Here is a 22,093-nt window from a genome sequence, read left to right as displayed (position 1 = left end):
ACCATTATCCGGAAGAATTTCAAAGATGTAGCCAGAACCACAGGTCTTATTGTAAAAACAAGTAGTTTCCTTTGAACATTTAAAATGGGTATAATATGCAAAGTGTTTGAGATTTTTAATCTTCTTCTTCTCCTTCTTCCTTCTTCTACCTTTTTTTTTTTTTTTTTTTTTTGGAGACAGGGTCTCCCCCTGTGGCCCAACCTCCTAGGCTTAATCAATCATCCCACCTCAGCTTCCTGGGTAGCTGGGACTACAGGCTCATAGCACCATGCCCGGCTAATGTTTGTTTTATATTTTTTGTAGAGACAGGGTCTTGCCATGTTGCTCAGGCTGGCCTTGAACTCCTGGACTCAGTGATCTTCCCACCTCACTCAGCCTCCCAAAGTGCTGGGATTAGAGGTGTGAGCCACCATGCCCGGCCTGAGAATTTTAATTTTCTACCTCACTGTGTGTGTGTTCTTTTCCTTTTTAGTAAGTCTGCTTCAAATTGCAAAATCCTGGATTCATAATCCCTGTAGGTGTACAAAGCAATGTTTTACACCAAAGTGGGAAAAGATACTTGGGTGGTACATATGGCTAAGCAGTAGTCTGAATGTGACACTCAAGATGCTGAAGACTGAGTTTCCAAATCTAACATTTCTGAGAAATGGATGGCAAGAGAATTTCATGCTGTATACCTTTGCAAACAATGGAAAACTTCTTTTAAAAAAGGCAGGTGGGTTACAGTGATTCACCCCTATAATCCGAGAATTTTGGGAGGCTGAGGCAGGAGGATTGATCACACCACTGAACTTCAGCCCAGGCAACACAGCAAGATGTCATTGCAAAAAATTAAAATAAAATAAAAAGAGGCAAACATACTGGATTTACATAGAAATTACTACTTGGGTGAAACAGAAAAAAAAATGGAGACAAAAGACATACATCACATTTCTATAGACACATCCTTGAATTTATGCTTGTTTTGTTATATAGTACTTTTTCCTCACAGTTGGTTCAAAGGTTAAAGCTTAATACATACATATATAACCCCAGATAATAATTTTATCTTATGAAGAGAATTGCTTGATGTTAGCCAGGGGAGAACCACAAAAGTGATATAATATTAAAAATATGATTTGTAATGAAAATTAAAGAAACAAAATTTATTCCATCTGGGAAGAAAAAACAGCAAAAGATCACAAAGACCTAGGGCTCACCCTGTCTGACCCGGAGAAGAGGAGAAGGATGTTTTCCATTGTGTGGTTCAAAACCAGCCTCTGCCTGACACATGTCTCAGAAATCATTCTTGATGAGGCAACAGTGAGAAGAGCTCAGGTTGTGTCCAAGGTTTGAGAGCAAGAGAGAAGGAGAAGGAAGAGGAAAGATGGGAAGGAAAGGGAAGAGAGGAGAACGAAAAGGAAAGGAAGAGAAGGGAAGGGATAAGAAGGGATGAGCAAGAAGAAAAACAAAAAACTAAGAAATAAGCATTGGAGGCTTTTCAGATGAATGTCAAGATGTTCCCGAGTTACCCAAAAATGACTTAGTTTATTTAGTTAGAATTAACATACGAGAAAAGATCCAGGGTTTGATGCAGGTGATCATAGTTATGCAAATGTTTTGAGACTGGGCCGGTTCATGGGTTTTCTCCAGAAGGTCCCAGATATCAATATATCCATCTTCTCGGCCGATATAGAAAACTCCGGGCCGAGTCAGGGACCAGTGGCCTGAGGTGTACCTTTTTGGTGCACAGCATGACTGAAGGAGAGGTCCAGTCTTTAAACAAATTTTTAAAAAGACAAAGAAGATTTTGTTATTATCTGAGGGAAATTCACTATGATGTTCGTTAAGCACAACTCAAGCTAGCTATGATCATATAACAACAAAATTATGCCCACAGGAAGTCTTACTTCTCTTTGTTGTAGGGTTTTTATATAACACCAGCTTTTCTTCCCTGTTTTCATAAGCCATTTTTAGTTGCTTTTCAGAAAAGTTTAAACATTCCAATTAAGTTGTTGAAGTTTCTAATAGTCCCGCTTCTAAACCCACTACTGCTTCTAACCTTACGACTATTTCTGTGGAAATTGGTGGACATTAGACAAGTAAAGATTATAAGGACATTCTGCTTATGCCTTTATTTTGCTGTCAGATATCTGCTTCCCATGGAAACAGCTCAGTAAACAGTAGAGAGTAAAACAAATGAAAAGTCTGCCAGTTCCAGCTGTGTACTGCATGTTGAAAATCGACAGCAGAATTAGCAAATTCTCATATAAAGTGACTTCAGATGGAAGCAGTTGATAGCCTATAAATACACTAGGAAGAGATTTTAGACCATCTAAGCATCATGCAATCATCCTCTCTTTTCTCTACCATGGGGTAATCTGTCTTCTTTGGGAGGTTTTCAAAAGTAAGAACAGAATGTGCTTTCTACCCACTTCAGGCTTCATCTACTGACCAGGGGTGCTCCTTTGCCTACTTATATCTGCAGGGACTACACTAAATCATGGAGCTGTCTCCCACCCTCCAATATATACATAAGAGACTTTCCTGTGAAGAAACAATGTCACAGATTCATGGACTCTGTGGAGGTGACATTTCAAACTTGTTCTTCTTGTCTACTTCTCCCAGCAACTTGAGTTTCTATAACCAAACTCCTGACCTGGCATAGTCTTTGGACAATCATGCCTGAATTTCCTTTTTCTTTAACTACAAAACTTACTAATTGTAGAAAAAAAAAAATCAAACATACAGAAGTACATTGGCATAAAGCAGAAGTTCTTCCGTTGATGGCCATTTAAGTAGTTTCTAAATCCTTTTCAATGATAAATATACAGTTTTTGAGTATTTTTATATGTTAGAGTTTTAGAAGTAGAACTGTTAGGTTAAATATATATGTATATTTATTTAATATGTATATATATTTAACCTAACAGTTCTACTTCTACATATATATGTATACCAACTTTGAAACATATATATGTGTGTATATATATCCACATTATATGCCTATATACATACACACATATATGTCAAAGTTGGTATACATATATGCACATATACATATATAATATGGATATAATGAAATTATATGCATATAAACATATATATATAGTTTCAGGCTTTGATAATCTCAAATGGCTCACCAAAGAGACATGTCAACTTACAATCCCACCAAAAGTACTGATTTCCCCACACCCTTGCTTCACCGGATTTTATCAATCATTCTAGGTTTTGGCAGTTTAGCTCCTATCTGCCTAGATCCAGCCCCTCTCCTAATCCTGAGCACACTCTTGCTGCCTCCCTTTAACCACTGTTTGTCCCTGGACAGGCGAGGCTCTGCCTGCTGACATACCCTCAGCTTACTCACTCCCACTTTCTGAACCTGCTAACATATTCCTGGTGCAGAGGGAAAGATGACAAACCCAGTGTTTCTCCTTGCACTTCAATCAGAATTAGGCATCGCATCTTGTATTTTCCAGGGAGGAAAAAATGCAAGTCAAGTCTAGGTGTGGTGGCTCACACCTGTAATCCCAGCACTTTGGGAGGCCGAGGCAGGTGAATCACTTGAGCCCAGAAGTTTGAGACCAGCTTGGGCAACATGGTGAAATCCCTGTTTCTATAAAAAACGCAAAAAAATAGCTGGGCTTGGTGGCGTGCACCTGTGGTCCCAGCTACTCAGGAGGCTAAGATGGGAGAGTCACCTGAGCCTGGGAAGTCGAGGCTGCAGTGAACAGAGATCACGCCACTGCATTCCAGCCTGGGCCACAAAGTGAGACCCTGGCCCCCACCCCCCCAAAAATGCCAGAGAAGTCAACTGCCCACAGTAGATATTCCAAGACTGTTAAGTTTCAGAGAACAAGGAACTTATAAACTGTTTTCTCCCCTCAGGAAGGAAAAACAAATGATTGTGTTTTCAAAAGGATTACAGTGGCTCTGCTGACAAGCTGGTGTCCCCGCCATCTGTTCTAATTTCTCCAAAAAGTGTCCCAAAGGCACTATTATGTCAGAACATAACAGTTGCTCTTGTCTTTCTCAATAACAAAGGATCACACACCCACACCTCCATTTTGCAGGCAACTTACCATAACACTTTCTTTCCATATGGCCACGTTCCAACCCCCAACCGTGAGAATAATGTCATCGTAGAAAGGTGATCTCTGAATAGTGTGGACAATTCCGTCATGAATGGTGTGGAGGTTCACTGGCTTCTTTGCTGTTGGAGTGAAAGAAGGCCATCTCATCTTTAATAACACTATTTGCATTCCTGCAGTGAAGAATGGACAGACCTCCAATGGACAGACAGGGCCCCATGAATGGGGTCTGGGAGTGGAGAACCAGAGACCAGCTGGGATGAATAGATCTGTCAGGGGATGGCTCCTTCTGTTATTATGGAATGTCCAGGGAACATCCCATCAAGGCCAGTTTTCAAGCTCAAATGAATACTTTGTGTTATTCATTTACTCATTCATTAATTCACTCAATTAGTCAATAAATATTTATAGATTGCCTATATGTAATAGCAGGTACTGTAGCTGGCTGGGTAGACAACAGTTAGTAAATAAACATGATTTTGCCCCCAAGGAGCTTGCAGTCCAGTGGGAAAGATAGAATTTCAATACACACATCTGAAAGTATACAATGTAAAAATTGTGAGAAGTGTTGTGAAGGAAAAAATATTACAAGTAAGAATAACAAGGGGATTTGTAATTTAGACTGAAGGGTCAGAAAAGGCTTCTGTGAAGATGCGTCATGTAGGCCTGAATAGCAGTTGAACATGGGAAGATTTTGGTGTGAAGGAACGTTCCAGACAGTGGAAACAACATACACCAAAGTCCTGAGGAGAGAAGTGTTTAGTGCTTTTATACACTTGAGGAAGGCACCCCGACTGCAATCTGGTCATCTTAGAGTGAGACATGAAACAAACGGGGACCAGGAGGGTCCAGGCCATGCTGGGCCTTGTAAGACAGGAATTCAGATTACACTCTAAGTGTTGTAATGAGTCCTTTAGGTCTCCAAGTGAGACAATTTGAATGACATTTCTGAAAGAGCCTCTGGCTGTTGTGGGGAGAATGGATTAGAGTCAGGTAAAAGCAGAGGAGGCTGCAGTGGCAGTTCTGGTGAGAGAGGATGGTGGTGTGGACTAAGATGCAAGGGAGAAGAAGGGATAATCAAGAAATATTTGTGAGCTAGAATTGACAGGACTTGGAGACAGCATGAATAGGAAGACAGAGATGAAATGCTGAGAATAACAGCCACGTTTCTGACAAGAGCCACAGCCCTTCCATTTGTTGCAAGTGGGAAGCCTTACAGGTTCAAACGTTAAGATCAAGAGTTCACTTTAGCCTCTGCCCCAGGTCCCAGGGTCTTCCTGCTTCTCTGGTCTCTTTACTCAGATAACAGGAGGATTCTGCTTGGATTTCCTCTCCCTGAGAGTTGGCTGCAGAACTGAATCCTCCTAATTTCTTGTTACCCACAACCCTATGCCCCAGGCATGACCATAAAAACATATGGCTGTCAAGGCCACACCACAATGTCCAGCCACTTTATACTAATGTTTTCTGAATTTTGTCATATTAATTGCTATGTGAGAGATGGGGTTTTTCCTGCAGAACACTCATGGCACATTAAGCAGAAAAAGATGTACTAAATCTTGTAAGAAGCTTGTAAAGTAGGGTTTCAAACAGGTATTTTTCCACTCAAGTTCACAGTAGCATTATTAGCAATAGCCAAAATGTGGAAGGAATCCAAGTGTCCCTTGAGGGATGAATGGATAAACAAAATATAGTATATGCATACGATGGAATAGTATTCAACCTTGAAAGAGAAGGAAATTCTGATCCATTCTACAACATGGATAAAGCTTGAGGACATTATGCTAAATGAAATAAGCCAGTCACAAGAAGACAAATACTACATGATTCTAGGGTAGTCAAATTCACAGAAACGGAAAGTAGAATGGTGTTTGCCAAGGGCTGGGGGACCAGGGACAAATGAGGAGTTAGTATTTAATAGGTATGGAGTTTCCATTTTGCAAGAAGAAAAGAATTCTGGAGATTGAGTGCATAGCAACGTTAATGTACTTAACACCACTGAACCATACTTTCGAAATTGGTTGAGATGGTAAGTTTTATGCTTATGTTTATTTTACCACAGTTAAAATTTTTTTTAAGTAAAAATAAATAAAAATTGTAGCTTTTCTGGATTAAAAAAAAAGGCTAATTTTCCTCCAACCAAACCCCTTGCTTGAAGAGAGCACAGAAGACATACTTCTGAGGCCATCTTGAAGTGATCTAGAAGATTCCTGGTAAGGCTCAAGACCCTTGGAAACCAGCAGCTTTCTTCTTGCTGCTGCTTCTGTTTCTCAGAGCCTGGGTTTGCCCTCTGCGTTAGTGAGGCTTCCTTAGACACCACCTCACTCCAGGGAGCAGAGCCCTCTAAGAACTGAAATAATTACCAATGATAGCGATGTTGACAATCGTTAATGTCTGCACTTTAAAATAACGTTAGATGCTCTCAGCCCATAAAAACTTTTTCTTTCTTTTGTCCTTTGAAAGACCTTAGTGTCATTCAGCAATGAATGGAGCTGTCCTTAAATTATTAAATGGACTGCCAGAGCCTCCAAGCCAGGTTATTATTAAAAAACGAAAAAGCTATTTTTCAAAGCCATTATCTAATGCTAGAGGCAACATAGAGCAAACTAGCTGTGTTCAAATTCTGGTAATGCCACCTACAGTAGCTACCCACAGGGCTGCTGTGAGGACTACACAGGTTATCCATAGAAAGTGCCTAGCACATGACATGTGCCGATTTGTGAGAACAGTATATGACATGATTATGTCAACTGCCATCATTCAGCCTGCATTTATCTTGGCTTGTCACTTAGAACATCTGGAAAGTTTGTTTGGGCTTCCTTATCACACACGTCTCAGTTAAGGTAATCTGTCTCTTAGAAGTTTCTTCTTAAAAACCTGTTTGTCATGGGCCCCCTCCAAAGCAGTTTAGAAGTTGGCTGTAGGATGAAGTGGTGCCCCAAGAAAATCTCTGAGGCCAGAAGGAATCAGTGTCCCCTGTGCACAACCAAGTCATGGCATCAGGTCCTCAGCTTGTGTCCCAGGGGCACGGTAAGACTGCTGTCATGTTCTATAATGCCTAGCTTGCAGTATGTGTACAATGTACACTCATTAATTGTTGAATAAATAGATACATGAGTAAGCATAAAAGAAGTTGAATGTAATTCATTATATCCAATATCTAATTTTGAGTTCAGCTTTAAATCATGAAATTGGGATTGAATGGAAAGTGGAAAATCAGTCTCTGTTGTGTGTGCACTTGGCCCTCCCTAGGATCCATCTAATCCTCTCTCAATGCCCTACTGTTGTCAACAACACACATTTGAGGTTCCAGTCAGGGAAGAAAGTGGGAGTATTTTGGCTGCAAGATTAAATGGCTACCCTGAAGGCATGGCTGATAGTCTTCTCAGATCTTATGACAGACTCTGATTTCTGGTACCACACTCAGTAGGAGTGAGGCCAGGAGGTTACAGGTGAAGACCTGAGCTCTAATAACTGTCCCCTATAGGCTGTGGCTCTGACCTCTGGCCCCTGTCAGTTACTCACACTTCCACTCACATGATTGACCAGATACCCTTCTGCAAAGAATCCAGCTGCTCTACCACACTGCTCCCTCACGGTGTTCTGAAGCCTTCTTGCCAGCCTTTGTCTGCCTAGCAGTCCCAGGAGCTACCTCTTCCTTTGCTTATGGTTATCCCAAACTGTGAAATGCATTAAAATATGTTTTAATGCTATGACAAAATTCAAAGCTTTAAAATGAGTAGTTATAATTGTAGTGAACCCCAAGGCTCTGAGCTTGCTAGAGATAGGGAGCTTTGCTTATTGGGGTGCCTGTATTCCTGACTGCAATTCCTTCTCACACCTGAATGTGACCCACATGCTTCTGCTCAGCTTTTCAGAGGCCCAGGTCCTGGGAGCAGCAGACATAAAGACACAACCTGTCGTAGCCTCAAAGGAGGGTCCTGCAGTCCCTTTTCCTGTACTCTGCTGGGGTCTTCTAGATTATCATACATTTTGCTTGTAATCTAACTGACTCAGATTTTCCACATAGATGAACTATCAAGTTATTGAATTATTGAAACAGGATTTTATTTTTAAATTAAATCACTCAAGTTTCTCAGTCATTTAAGCAACATATAGGTCAGTGCTCCTCAAATTTTGGCATGAAAACAAACACCCTGGAAAATGTTATTAAAATCCAGATTCCGATTCAGTAGGCCTGGGGTAGGATCTAAGATTTGTATGTGTGTTTTCAGAAGTTCACAGGTGATGACTATGGGGCTTATTCAAGGCCTTCACCTTATTAGTCAGTACCTTAGGAGCCCTCCCTCCCATTAGCAAGACCAGGCTGACTCTGTACTGCAAAAGATTCCTTTCGGTAGTTTAAATTAAAAGGAACATCTTATTAATAACAGGGCAATCACAAAACTTACGCATAAATCGGCCAGTTTCAGGGTCTCTTTCCATTTTCCAATCTGTGTATATCACTTCGCCTTCCTAAAAATATTACAGGTTCCTGATCAGTACAATGACAACTTAAGAGACAAAAGACCTCACACTCATGTGCTAAGATTGACTGTTAACCAAAACAACTGCAAAACAACAAGTCAATTTAATCAAGTAATTTGATCCAGTGGGGGAGAAGGAAAGCCTCAAAATAAGTACTCAATTTTATATTGAAGAAAGAATGAGTTTGTTGTGTCTTTGTCCACATATAATGATGTGGAGAACATGATAGTTCTGCAGATACTCCATCTGGGACAAGAGTCCAAACCACCGGGCATCCAAAGTTTTTGTTGTTGATCCATAAAGGGAGGGATCAGCCCATGTTATTCAGTGATTACTTTTCAGCCCATTAGAAACTCAATTGTTAATAAATATTTGTGGAATAAGCGAGAAAGTGGGACTATGAATGCATACATGGTAGTAATTACTACTTTTCAGGTTGAGAACAGGAAACACAAAGTTCAATCTAAATAAAATAGCAAGTGATATGTATTCTTGTTCTGCCTCATGGCTGTTTTAAGGAGAGGGGAAGGCAAATGGACCTGATGTTAAGAAGAGGAAGAAACAGTCATGCAAGGGGGAAAGACAGAGAGCACCGATGAATTACAGAGGTGGGAGAAGTTTATAGAAAATAATTAGTCCCTCGCTGTTATCGGATGGATGAGGAAACTGAGACTTGGAGAGGTTAAATGACTTGCTCTAGGTCACCCCATGCAGTCTCCTAATTCTATTGTTTCTTCACTGGATGAGAAGAGAAAAACACAGGAGTTTGTATAAAATGGGGGATGGATTGGGATCTGTAGCAAGGAAGGGGAGATGACAGCACATTTGATTTATGCAAAGCGAAGGATAAACTCACTGGGGACAAGGTCACTCATTCACCCATCTGAGCTTTTATTCATCTATGCTAATTCATTTAACAAACAAGGACTGTATTTGGTGTTGGAAATTCCAAATCCAAGGACAAGCCCTTTCTCCACTAACGGTCCTCACAGTCTAAGGAAGCAGACAGATGGGTACATGTTTTGCTAATTCATGGCCATGTTGCACATCACCCTCAGGGATACCACTTCTTGAGCACTCAGTGCTTGCCAGCGTTCTTAGGAGCTTGATGGATGTGACCCTCAGCCCTCACCAGAATCCTGTAAGAGAGTTACTCATATCTCCTGGGTCTCATAGCCAGTACATGAAACAATGAAATTGAACCAAGTCAACGAGGACTAGCTGGAATCAATTTAATAAATATGTGTTGAAGTAACCTAGCTGGAAACCTTTACATCCTTCTCTAGCCACTTCTGTAATTCTGTTACCCAACTCCACTTCCCCAACCCCTGTGTTGACATTCTTGGCCCCACTGCTCAGGCCCTTTTCATTTCTGGGCTGGCCCACCTGAAATCACCACCTGCCTGGCTTCTCTCCCTCCAGGGTTCCACTCCCTTCCCTCGCCCCATGCCAGCCAGTTGAGACCCTAGAGAGGCTTCCCTGAAGATCTCTATCCAAAGTAGATGGATCAGCTGCATCACAAGTTGGTAGAACCTTCCACTGGAATGCCAACCCCACGAGGCCAGGGAATTTTGTCTGTTTGTTCACTGCTATATCCCCAGGGTCAAAAACAATGCCTGGCATATATTAAATGCATAGTGAGTATCTGTCGAGTGATGAGTAAAGAAATTCCAATTAGGGCAAGGCCTCCAAAGGCAGGCAAGAGTTTGTATTAGGGGAATGAGAAAAAAGGCTGGGCATGGTGGCTTGCACCTGTAATCAATCCCAGCACTTTGGGAGGCCAAGGCGAGTGGATCATCTGAGGTCAGGAGTTCAAGACCAGCCTGGCTAACATGGTGAAACACTGTCTCTACTAAAAATACAGAACAAATTAGCTGGCCGTGGTGGCACACACCTGTAATTCCAGCTGCTTGGGAGACTGAGGGAGGAGAATTGCTTGAACCTGGGAGGTGGAGGTTGCAATGAGCCGAGATAGTGCCACAGCACTCTGGCCTGGGTGACAGAGTGAGATGCCATCTCAAAAAAAAAGAAAAAAGTAAAAAGCAGAGCTGCCACAGTGAGTGAGAGGGAGGTTGGTGCAGATGAGGTAGAGAGATAGGCAGCGGACAAATCTTATAGGCCATGGTGTGAAGAGTCTGGATTTTATTCATGTTGTACTGAGTTGTCACTGAAGAGTTTGAGCAGGGGGTATCATGCTTTAATTTCTGCTTTAAGATCTTGCAGTCATTGATCTTTCTAAATCTGATCTGATGGTGTCATTCCCCTGCTTTAAAAACTTTGGTGCACAAAAAGACAAATATTGTATAATTCCACTTACATGAGGTATCTAGAATAGTCACATTTGTAGATACAGAAGGTAGATAGTGGTTACCAGTGGGTGGGGAAAGAAAGCAAGGGGGAATTATTGTTTAGTGTGTACAGAGGCCCAGTTTGGGATGAGGAAAAGCTCTGGACATGGATGGTGGTGATGGCTGTACAATACGAATGTACTTTTCCAACAGATTATTGACCTTTGGGAAAGGAGTTTCTTAATACCACTGAATTGTACATTTAAAAATGGTTAAGATGATTAATTTTATGTTACATATATTTTACCACAATTAAAACAATTTTTTAAACTTTGCTGTGAAACCCAAGTTATAAAGCACATACTTATTTGGTAGTATCCCATTGCTTACTAAATGAAACTCAAATTACCTAACACAGCAGGAAAGGCCCTTCAGTATTGGATTCCAACCAAGCATTCTAGACATACCTTTATCTTTCACACCAAACTATTTCACTATCTCCAGACAAATCCTGGACTTTCATAACTCCAAAATATTGTTCAGGCTGTTATTTCTGCTTGAAATTCTACTCTCAACCCGATCTTTGAGATTCCTTCTCAACCTCCAACGTCCAACCAGCCTGTGAGTCACCTTCCCCAACTTCCTTCTTCCTATCGGAATGGCCTCTGGACTGGTGTTGGTGTTTAACATGTGTCTGCTCCTTGACTAGGCAGAAAGTGCCTTGAGGAGAGAGGGACTATGCTATTCACTTCTGATCCCCGCACCCAGTGCTATGCCTGAGACGCAATCATGTTCTCCGGAGCTTGTGGAATTGATTACTTTCCTCTTCATACCAAAGGGTGGACGTAGATTGCATTCTGGTGAGACTGAGCTATGACCTCTTCCCATGGTGACTTGACCTGGGAAAAATACTCTGTGTTTCAGGGAATGAGAGTCATGAGTGAAAAGAGCATCTCTGCCTCTGTGTGACTGTAGATAAAGTTCTGAGACTCATTTCTTCATTTATAAAATGGCAATAATAATATCAACCTTACAGGATTACTGGGATTAAATGGGATATAATTTGGAAAATAACTTGGCACAGACACTGATACATAGAAAATGTCCAGTAAACGTGAGCTCACTTTGGTTATTATTACAGTATGTCCTTAGAAAATGGTAGCCATTATCATTATCATATCCAATTGTTATTTATCTTTTGAATTGAGTGAGTTTTTTACTGTCTTTGTAAAAAGACAGTAAACACAATCTCCGTAGATTGTGTTAGCCCAACAAAGCAGTATAGTTTCTTAGTAAATCTCTAACACTTAGTATGGTTTCTTCCAAATGATAAAGGTATTTGATGAATATTTATAGATAGAACAATATATTATTAGTTTAAAAGTATGCAATTTTACAGATTTTTCCACATGTGTTCAGGAACATTTTAAAGGTGAATTTATGAGGTATCAAACTTAAAAATATTTAATGCAAACAAGCATATTAAAATATGAAAATAGTATAACTGTTATGTCTTTACATAGCAAAAATGTACAACAGATATTGTTATAATATATTTCAGTATAAATAAGTATTAATTTTAAAAGCAGATAATCCAAATTTACCTCTGTTCCCACGAAGAACTTTGTGCAGAAGTCATCTATTGGCTTGAGAAGATTGGCCACCCCACTTTCCAGATTATGGTATGGGTTCATTTCTTCTGCCTTCGCTGTTTTGCTCTGTGCTAACATTTTGTCTTTCAGAGGAGTGTGGGTAGAAGGAGTACATACTTATAGTGAAACATCTTTTAAAATGTAGACAGTTTACATTTTCTGCCCCTTGCCACCTACATTTGCCCTATTCCTTTCCCAATGTAGTAGGCATAAGTCCAAGCATTTTTAAATTTCTAATTTAGCAAAAGAACCCTTTTTTGTTCCAAACCAAACATCAATGACTGTACCGTATTATAGCTCTAGCTATACACGCACATAGTGTAAGAGCATCGCTAATTCAGGGGCTGAAACCAAACATCATCAGCAACCTATTTCTTTTTAAAAGTATTTGATACTACTCTGTTTTAAAAGTCTTTTTGTAATCTAAAATTAATAAATGTTATTTATTTAAGCTTTGGAGAACAGAGAAAGGCGTGAGTAAAAGAACAAAATCATCCATTATTATGTCTCCCAGAGATAATATTAAAGTATTGTGACTTTTCTTGTGAATCCACTTTAAAAAAAGAAAATTGGATCATATACTATTTCAGTTTTACGTACTGCTTTTCTGTTCTCTTAAAGCTATGTCCTAAACATTTTTCCAGGTAACTTACTGGTTTTTCAAAAATATGATATTCAATTCCTGGAAAAGATGGTAGAGAAATATATGCTCATAAAACCCTCCTCTCATCACACTTCTTCAATATGTCTTCTGAGTTATATTACCCAAGAGGAAACAAAAAATCATGAAAGCAACCAACAAACAGGCAAGTGAAAACTAAAACAGGAGAATAAAACTTCAGCTGTACTAAAAAGACATATTACATTAAAAAAAACTTTAGCATAATTCTGGACAAAACTAAAAAATGATTTAGTTGGTATAGTCAACCAATACTTTCTTTGTTTGGGATCTACATGTTTTGAGAGGTATCTTTTCCCACTAAGACAGACATCAAAAACGAGTATCAAAATGAGCCAAACATCGAACTAGATCTTTGAATAGCTGTACTACAAAGTGTAAACCAAAATTTCAAACATGACTGGGCATATTCAATCACAGTATTCTCATTAAAAGATATTATTTATAATACATGTAGGAAGAGCAAAAAGGCATTTTGTACCCATTTAATATATACAATTAAAATCATTAAAATATTTATTTCAAATTCTTCACTCTCATTCGGTATCTGTTCCTCTCTTTTTAAATCATGTACACAAATATATTAGAGAAGTAGAATATATATATCATTTATAAATACATATACATACATTGAGAATCCGTACTTAAAAATGTTAAATGAGGGGGTATAAGATTAGAAGTGTGGAGCCTTCTGGTCTCACAAGGGGAGACAAGACCCTGACCTATAGGGTTACAACTGATAATGAAAAGGAAGAGGCAAAGGTGAGATAAATGTAAAGGAAAACATGATTATCTTGAGTGAGAGACTGGAAGTGGAGGCCTGAAGAGAGAATCAGGAATGACTCAAGTTATCAATCCTGTTCTGGACACATTGACTTGGATAGGGTAGACTGGGTTCAAACCCAGGAGACAGTAAGTGTCAGATGGAGAATTCTCGGCAGAGATAAAAGTTAGACCCGTGCAGGTAGACTGTGTTACCAATGAGGAAAGCACACAGCTGAAGTTAAAGTTCAAGGTATATTCATGAGTAGATGGCAGCAAGGTGAAATAGAGCCAGGAAAGGAGATAGAGGAGGAAAAACAGAAGTAGCAGGATAGGAAAATCACAAATGCTAAGAGAAGTGTGAGCTCCAAGAAAACAGGCTGAGTTAATAGCATTTAATGTGTAGAGCAGGGGTCTGCAGCCCCTGGGCCACAGATACTGGTCCATGACCTGGTATGAACTGGTCAGCACAGCAGGAAATGAGCAGCAGGCAGGCGAGAGAGCATTACTGCCTGAGCAGTATGTCCTGTCAGACAGCAGCAGTATTACATTCTCACAGAAGCGCGAACCTTATTGTGAACTGCACATGCAAGGGATCTAGGTTGCATGCTCCTTATGAGAATCTAATGCCTGCACCCCCACCTCCCCCTACCACCCAGTGGAAAAATTGTCTTCCACAAAACTGGTCCCTAGTGCCAAAAAGGCTGGGGATGGCTGTGGTAGAGTCAAAGAAGGTGAGGCCAGGGAAAAATGTTATTAACTACGTTTATTCAGAGTTGACAGGAATAACTTTGGATACTTAGATTCAAAATCATCCTCATAGATCATGGATTTCCCATCCTTTGAGATAGTAATAACAACAGCAACTGACATTTATTGAATGCTCACTACATGCCAGGCACTAAAGTGTGTGCTTTATAGGAACCATTTCATTCAATCCTCACAAGCACTTCCAAGGTGGTTATGCATTGATCCTCCTCCAAGGATGAGTAAACTGAGGCTCAGAGAGATTAAGTGATTAAGCAAGGTCTCACACATGGTAGCTAACATTTGCTGTGTGTTGACTATGTGCTATTCTGAGAGCTTCATGTATAACTCACTTCATCTTCACAATACCCTATGAGGTAGTTCTCTTTACTATTTACTCCCCTAATCTTCCTCACTCTATTTTCACATGGATTTAAAAGCAAAAAAAACAACTAAGGTACAGAGAGGTAAGGTAATTTGACTTGGTCAAATAATATATTGTGGGTTTGGGATTTAAACCCAGACCATCAACTCCAATGTGGCTGCTATGCCACATTGCTTAGAAGAATATATGTCAGGCTGCAGTGAGCTGAGATCTGGCCACTGCACTCCAGCCTGGGCGACAGAGCGAGACTCCGTCTCAAAAAAAAAAAAAAAAAAAAAAAAAAAAGAATATATGTCAGGCTCTAAAGGCTATTCCAACAGAGGAATTCCAAAAGCATTTAGAGCAAGGGTTTCCTTATCAGAATAAATACAGAATTTCTTAAAGTGACCACTTAGACGAGCATGGGTTGTCATGGACCTATAATGGTAGATAAAGGGTGGGTGGTCCCTGGCCACTAGATAGTGACAGGGTACCAGACACTGACATTAAGTCTCAACAGGCCTCAAGAGAAAATGGGATAGTGAGGACTTGTGATACACAGTCAAAGGAGAAACCAGTACAGGATCAAGAATCAAAATGTGATCAAGAACCTTATGAGTATATTCTAGTTAAGAGTGCCAAGTCTGGCCAGAATGGGTGGATAGTTGGCAGTGTGATCAAAGGAAATTCAAAATACCATAATTGATCTCAAAGTCTTGAAAGCTGACAATTTACACAGGAGGCAGATCATGGCCATAAAATGACCTTCCCCCTAAGATCAGGAACAAAACAGGGATGTCCACTCTCACACTTCATTTAACATTCTGGAGGCTCTACACAGTGCAATCAGGTAAGAAAAAAATAACCATCCAGATTGGAAAAGAAGTAAAACTGTCTTTATTTGCGATGACATTATTATTTATATAGAAAACTCGGTATGTCTAAAAGAAGCCACTATAACTAGTAAGAGATTTTAGCAACATTTCAGGATACAAAATTAATATTCAAAGATAAATTATAGGCCAGGCGTGGTGGCTCACACCTGTAATCCCAGCACTTTGGGAGGCCAAGGCAGGTGGATCACCTGAGGTCAGGAGTTCAAGACCAGCCTGGCCAACATGGTGAAACCCAATCTCTACTAAAAATACAAAAATTAGCCTGGTGTGGTGGCGCATGCCTATGGTCCCAGCTACTCGGGAGGCTGAGGCAGGAGAATCGCCTGAACTCAGGAGGTGGAGGTGCAGTGAGTCGAGATCACACTACTGCATTCTAGCCCAGGTGATATAGCAAGACTCCATCTCAAAAAAAAAAAAAAAAAAAAAAAAGATACAAATTGTAATTTTATACACTGGCAATGAACAATCGGAAATTAAAAAATTTTAAGTACCATTAACAAGAGCACCAAAAAATATGAAGAATATAGAAATAAACCTGTCAAAAGAGGTGAAAGACCTGTACACTGTAAAGTATAAAACATCTCTGAGAAATTAATGACCTAAATAAATGAAGAGATATACTGTGTTTATGGGTTAAAAGATATACTGTGTTTATGGGTTAGCATTTTGTTAGATGCTAATTCTCATAATATTGACCTACAGATTCAATATAATCCAGTTAAAATCACAGCTAGCTTCTTATGCATAATAAGCTGTTCCTAAAATTCACACGGAAAAGCAAAAAACTTACAACAGTCAAAAACTACTTTGAAAAAAAAAGGTTGGAAAATTAACACTATCTAATTTCAAGACAAATTATAAAGCTAGCATAATCAAAACAGTGTGGTATTGCTCTAAAGATAGGTCAATGGAACAGAATAGAGTTTAGAAATAGACTCACATATATATGGACAAGTGTTTTTTGACAAAGGTGCAAAGCAGTTCAGTAGAAAGAGGATGATGTATTCAACAAATAGTGTGGGAATACCATATACAAAAAAAATGAACTTTGATCCATAACATATACCAATTACAAAAATTAACTCAAAAGAAATCATAGTCCTAACTATAAAACCACAAAACTTCTAGAAAAATTGGGAAGAAACATTGTCAGCTGTGGGATAGGCAAACATTTCTTATATTCAACACCAAAATCATGATCCATAAAAGAATAAATTGATAAACTGGACTTCCTCAAAATTAAAAACTTCTGATTTTCAAAAGACTGCTAAGAGATGAGACAACAAATCACAGACTTGCAGAAAATATTTAAAAATCACATATCACTGGTCCTGAGAAAGAACTAGTATATAAAATATATTAAGAATTCTCAGACTTCAATAATAAGAAAACAAACAGGCCAGATGTCGTGGCTCACGTTCATAATCCCAGCACTTTGGGAGGCCGATTTGGGCAGATTGCTTGAGGACAGGAGTTCGAGACCAGCCTGGCCAACATAGCAAAACCCTGTCTCTACTAAAAATATAAAAATTAGCCGGGCATGGTGGCACATGCCTATAATCCCAGGTGCTCAATTGGCTGAGGCATGAGAATCACTTGAACCCGGAGGCAGAGGTTGCAGTGTGCCGAGATCGTGCCACTGCACTCCAGCCTGGGCGGCAGAGAAAGACTCTGTCTCAAAAATAAAAATTAAACAAACAACCTAACTGATAAATGGGCAAAATATTTGAACAGACACTTAACCAGGGAAGATATGCGGGTGGCAAAAAAACATGTGAAAATCTGCTTGACAACTTAAGTCATTAGTTAAGTGTAAATGAGATCTGACTATGTATATTTTAGAATGGTTAAAAGGATTAACCATATCAACTGTTGGCAAGGATGTGGAGAAAATGGAACTCTCCATACATTGCTAGTGGGAATGTAAACTGGTAAAACTGGAAAATGCTTTGGCAGTTTCTGAAAAAGTAAAACATATACCTGCCATATAATACAACCATTCTATTCCTAGGGATGTACCCAGGAAAGTATGAAGGCATATGTCTATACAAAGACTTGTATGTGAATGTTTGTAGAAGCTTTATTTGTAATAGGCCTAAACTAAAAATTCAAATGTTCATCAACATATGAATGGATAAACAACTGTTGTGATCCATACAATGAAATGCCACTCTGTAATAAAAAGGATTCATTCAGACAACATGAATTAATTCTAAAATAATCATGCTAATTAAAAGAAGCCAGATTGCTGCATATGGTGGTGCATGCTTGTAGTCCTGGCTACTCAGGAGGCTAAGACAGGAGGATTGCTTGAGCCCAGGAGTTAGAGGCTGCAGTGAACTATGATTATGGCCCTGCACGCCAGCCTGGGTGACAGAGTGAGCCTCCATCTCTTAAAAAAAAAAAGAGGATATACTATATGATTTACATAAAATTCTAGATAATGAAAACTAATGTATAGTGACAGAAAGTAGATCCGTTGTGGCCTGGGAGTGAGGGAGGTGCTGGAGGGAAGCATCCCAAAGGGAATTCCTCTGTGAAAAAACTTTTGGGAATGGTGAATATGTTCATTATCTTGATTATGTTGATGGTTTCACATGTGTGTACATATGTCAAAACATATCAAATTGAACACTTTGACAACATGCAGTTCATTGTATGTCAATTATACCTCAGTGTGGTTGTTAAAAATGAATAAAAACCCCTCACACTTTAAAAGAGGTAATGATATCCTTCTTATAAACTGGATAAAGGTAGTCACATCCTCTGGGCCACCTGTTTTCATTAGGTTAAAAAATAATACTAGGACACTTAATAAAGTTATCTTTTTACAAGTTACATTAACCTCTCTCAGCCTTGGTTTTCTTAATTATAAAATGATAATGAAAATTCCCAGCTTGTAGATTGTTGTGATCATTAGCATCTGTTTTTGCTCACCATCATACCCCTGGGGCCTAGCACAAAGTAAGCAATTCATAAATATCTGTTAAATGAATGAAAGCATGTGCAATAGTAGCATGGTACCTGAACCATGGCTGGAATGCAATACATTAAAACCAATGATTGAATACAAAAGAGTAGGAAAAGAAGGAAGAGGAGGAGAGGCGGAGAAGGAGAAAACTCCCATTAGATTCCCTCAAGAATGAAGCAGGCCCTAATAGAGAAACAGCATTCAATGTTTTAATAATGCTTTGAAAATGTCTATAAAAGTTTAGTGATTCAATTTTTTTTTAGCATGAGGTTTTGGGTTATATCAATAAAACACATGACTTCAAAGTGAAATTTTGCTCAAGCTGGGCATTAGGTATGTGTAACATGTTTTTCTTAGATATCCTATCATTTAACGGAACATTGAAAAATTTATAAATGGAAATCCTTTTGATAAGGCAAATGTTTGGGAAATATTTCAATTGCTAGTTATTCTCGAACATTTTCATTATGCATTGCTCTCCAGGTACGATATTCATGCATACCTTTATCTTAATAGTTTTGACAGCTTATATGTGCGCCCTTCAATTACTTCAACAAAGATGTGTGGGTTGAGTTGAGATAGATTTAAAAGTCAGTTTTCTTTCTTTATTCAGTTTTACCTTGGTGCCGTATAAATATTATTTTTAAAAATTATATTCTAATTGAGAATGGTAATTTGTTTCTTGATACTTCATAACTTACTTTGTTAGATTTCAGATGTGTTCCATCTTATAGCATTATTCTTTGAGCATATAACATATTCATTAAGTAAGCTTCATTTTCTTTTAATGTAATGAGTTTCTGAAGACACATAAATGTGCTCAATAAATATTTGAGAAGCTGAAATGAACTGAATCTTTTTTGTGTATAGGCGATTTTAATGTGTTGGCAATAGCTATTATTGCCATTATAAAGTTCCACATTTGAGGGTTTGATTTTCTGTATTCTTTTTACAAATTAGACTATCCTAGCGAGTAACTCACGTTAGTCATAATCAGCTACTAACACTCAAACTAGTAATTGTTTTTGTTTTTTTAAATAAGCAAAAGCAGTTACCTTGTGTTTTGCAAAGAAGATGGTCTTCATTCAGGCTTATCTTGGTTGGACAGTGGTCTAAACTTGTTTCACCCTTGGACAGCCTTAACTTTTGGGAGAACATATAGCAAAGATTATTTCCACATATCCTGAAATTATCCTTGGGTAATTTATTCTTGCCTTTCCCTTCTGCTCCCATATTGAAGGAAACCCACCGCCTTTTTTTTCTTCCTTCCCTTTCCTCCCTCAAGTTTCTAGTTTCTTTTCTCCATGGAATGCACCTAAACCACACTTCTAAACCCAGCTACAGAAAGGAGCTGGTCTGAGGACACATTTCCACATCCCAAATTCTCATGTGTCATTTTCTTTCTGAAAAATGTCTTGTATTGTATTCCATAATACATCCTTAGTAGTCTTACTATAAAATAATAACTTGTTACCCTGTTCCCTAAATCTTTCAGTTAAATGAGACTCCAGAAAGTTGTGCAGGGACCTGGCATCTGCTTGGCCACCTCCAAGTCCTCCCAAGCACACATGCACTGGAGTTCCAGAAGGCCCTGGGCCTGCACTGCATCCTGGTGGCTGGAAAGAGCAACTGTCACACTTCACAGTTTTCCCTCACAGCTCCCTCAGCCTCTTTTGCTTCAGGATGTTTGTCCACATGCTATGCAATTATTCTTAGATGAGTTTGGGGTTGTTTGTTTGAACGATTCATAGCTCAGTAGATCCTACCCCCATTCCCCCAAATTTATAATCTTCTCTTTCCAATTCTTTCCCAATTATCTCAGCAATATTCTTATTCCTCCATGTTCTCTCTTCCATTGGGAGCAAATACAAAATAATATAATTCTTGTGATATTTATAAATCAGAAGAAAAGTATTAAGTTTAAAATTAAAACTAGACATTCTAAAGAAAGAGAGCCATTAAGTTTGAAGTCTGTTTATATTTTCCACACACATCTTGTCCATAGCCATATTTTTCTCAAATTAAAACAGCTTTTCTTAAAGCTCTGCCATGTGAGATAAATACAAACAACTTCTCATTCAGTTAATTTTCAGTTTTGTTTGGTCATAGGTATTATCAAGCTTTCTGTGGTCTAATATCCCAAAAACATACAGAAGGAACAATACCAGTTCCTTCTATTGATAGGCAAAATATGCAGAATTTTGGCTACAGTGGGGAGAAAAACTAGCTTTTCTGAGCTAACTTGAGTACCAACCAAGTTTCAGGCAATTGACATGCAATTGAATAATTATTACACAAACCATTTGGAAATTGTGGCTTGTTTATATATGAAATATCGATCTTGAGTTCATGATGATTTTGATTTCTGCCTGGATCTAAAGAGACATCAAAATAACTTGTTGGGGGGAGGGAAAAAAGGGGGACAAGGGTTGAAAAACTACCTATTGGGTACTATGTTCATTACTTGGGTGATGGGTTCAACAGAAGCCCAAAACCCAGCATTATACAATATGACCATGGGACAAACCTGCATGTGTACCCCCTGAATCCAAAAATAATAATTAAAAAATAATGAGAGCTTGAAGTTTTCCCAGGAACTCTGAAACCTATCATTGTTATTGGCACAGTTAGAATGACTGAAATGTTTTTCTGTTCCCTTTTTCTGTATATCGCAAACATCAGCTACGCCCGCAACCATATACTTCTTCACTGTCAACTTTTCGAAGTAAATCTATGTAAATCATTATGCAATATATACAATAACATGTATCAATTAAAAATAAAGTAAAACTAAAAGTTCTCTCAATCAAGGAATTTACTGGTTGAATAAACACAAATTGTACAGTCTTGTGTTAATTTGAGCTGCTCTACTTTCAGAGAGTGTGTGTGTGTATGTATGTCTATGAATGCAAAGTAAATAGCGTATTACGCAAACAGGATGGACTAAACCCCACATTACTTACCTTAGTGAGAGGTTTCCAGGAGAGATCTAGATGCAAAAAAGTAGATGGCACATCAAAAGGAATTTCAATACTTTCTTCCTTCTTTTTCTCTGTTGTTTGGGGGGTTAAAGGTTTGTGTGGTCTAATATCCCAAAAACATATTGTGCTAAAAAAAAGTTTATATATATATTTTTATTAAGTATAAACAAGAGGTGCAGCCTCAGGACTACCATT

At 38.8% G+C, this 22,093-nt stretch overlaps 1 protein-coding gene across 2 annotated transcripts in view; it reads right to left on the bottom strand.

The window, feature by feature from the left end:
* The window catches only part of DNAI3 (dynein axonemal intermediate chain 3), a 142,369-nt gene that overhangs the window by 5,112 nt on the left and 115,164 nt on the right, over nt 1–22,093 (bottom strand). For both annotated transcript variants that reach the window (XM_050805769.1, XM_050805768.1), the window contains exons 15-20: nt 21,881–22,025; nt 19,973–20,060; nt 12,451–12,581; nt 8,483–8,546; nt 4,062–4,192; nt 1,551–1,755 (exon numbers count right to left, since the gene is read on the bottom strand). In XM_050805769.1, the coding sequence (XP_050661726.1) occupies nt 1,551–1,755; nt 4,062–4,192; nt 8,483–8,546; nt 12,451–12,581; nt 19,973–20,060; nt 21,881–22,025 (764 nt within the window). The remainder of the gene's footprint in view (nt 1–1,550; nt 1,756–4,061; nt 4,193–8,482; nt 8,547–12,450; nt 12,582–19,972; nt 20,061–21,880; nt 22,026–22,093) is intronic.

The sequence above is a fragment of the Macaca thibetana genome, chromosome 1 (assembly GCF_024542745.1).
Source record: "Macaca thibetana thibetana isolate TM-01 chromosome 1, ASM2454274v1, whole genome shotgun sequence".
Taxonomy (NCBI): Eukaryota; Metazoa; Chordata; class Mammalia; order Primates; family Cercopithecidae; genus Macaca; species Macaca thibetana.
This window is presented reverse-complemented; position numbering and strand designations above follow the sequence as displayed.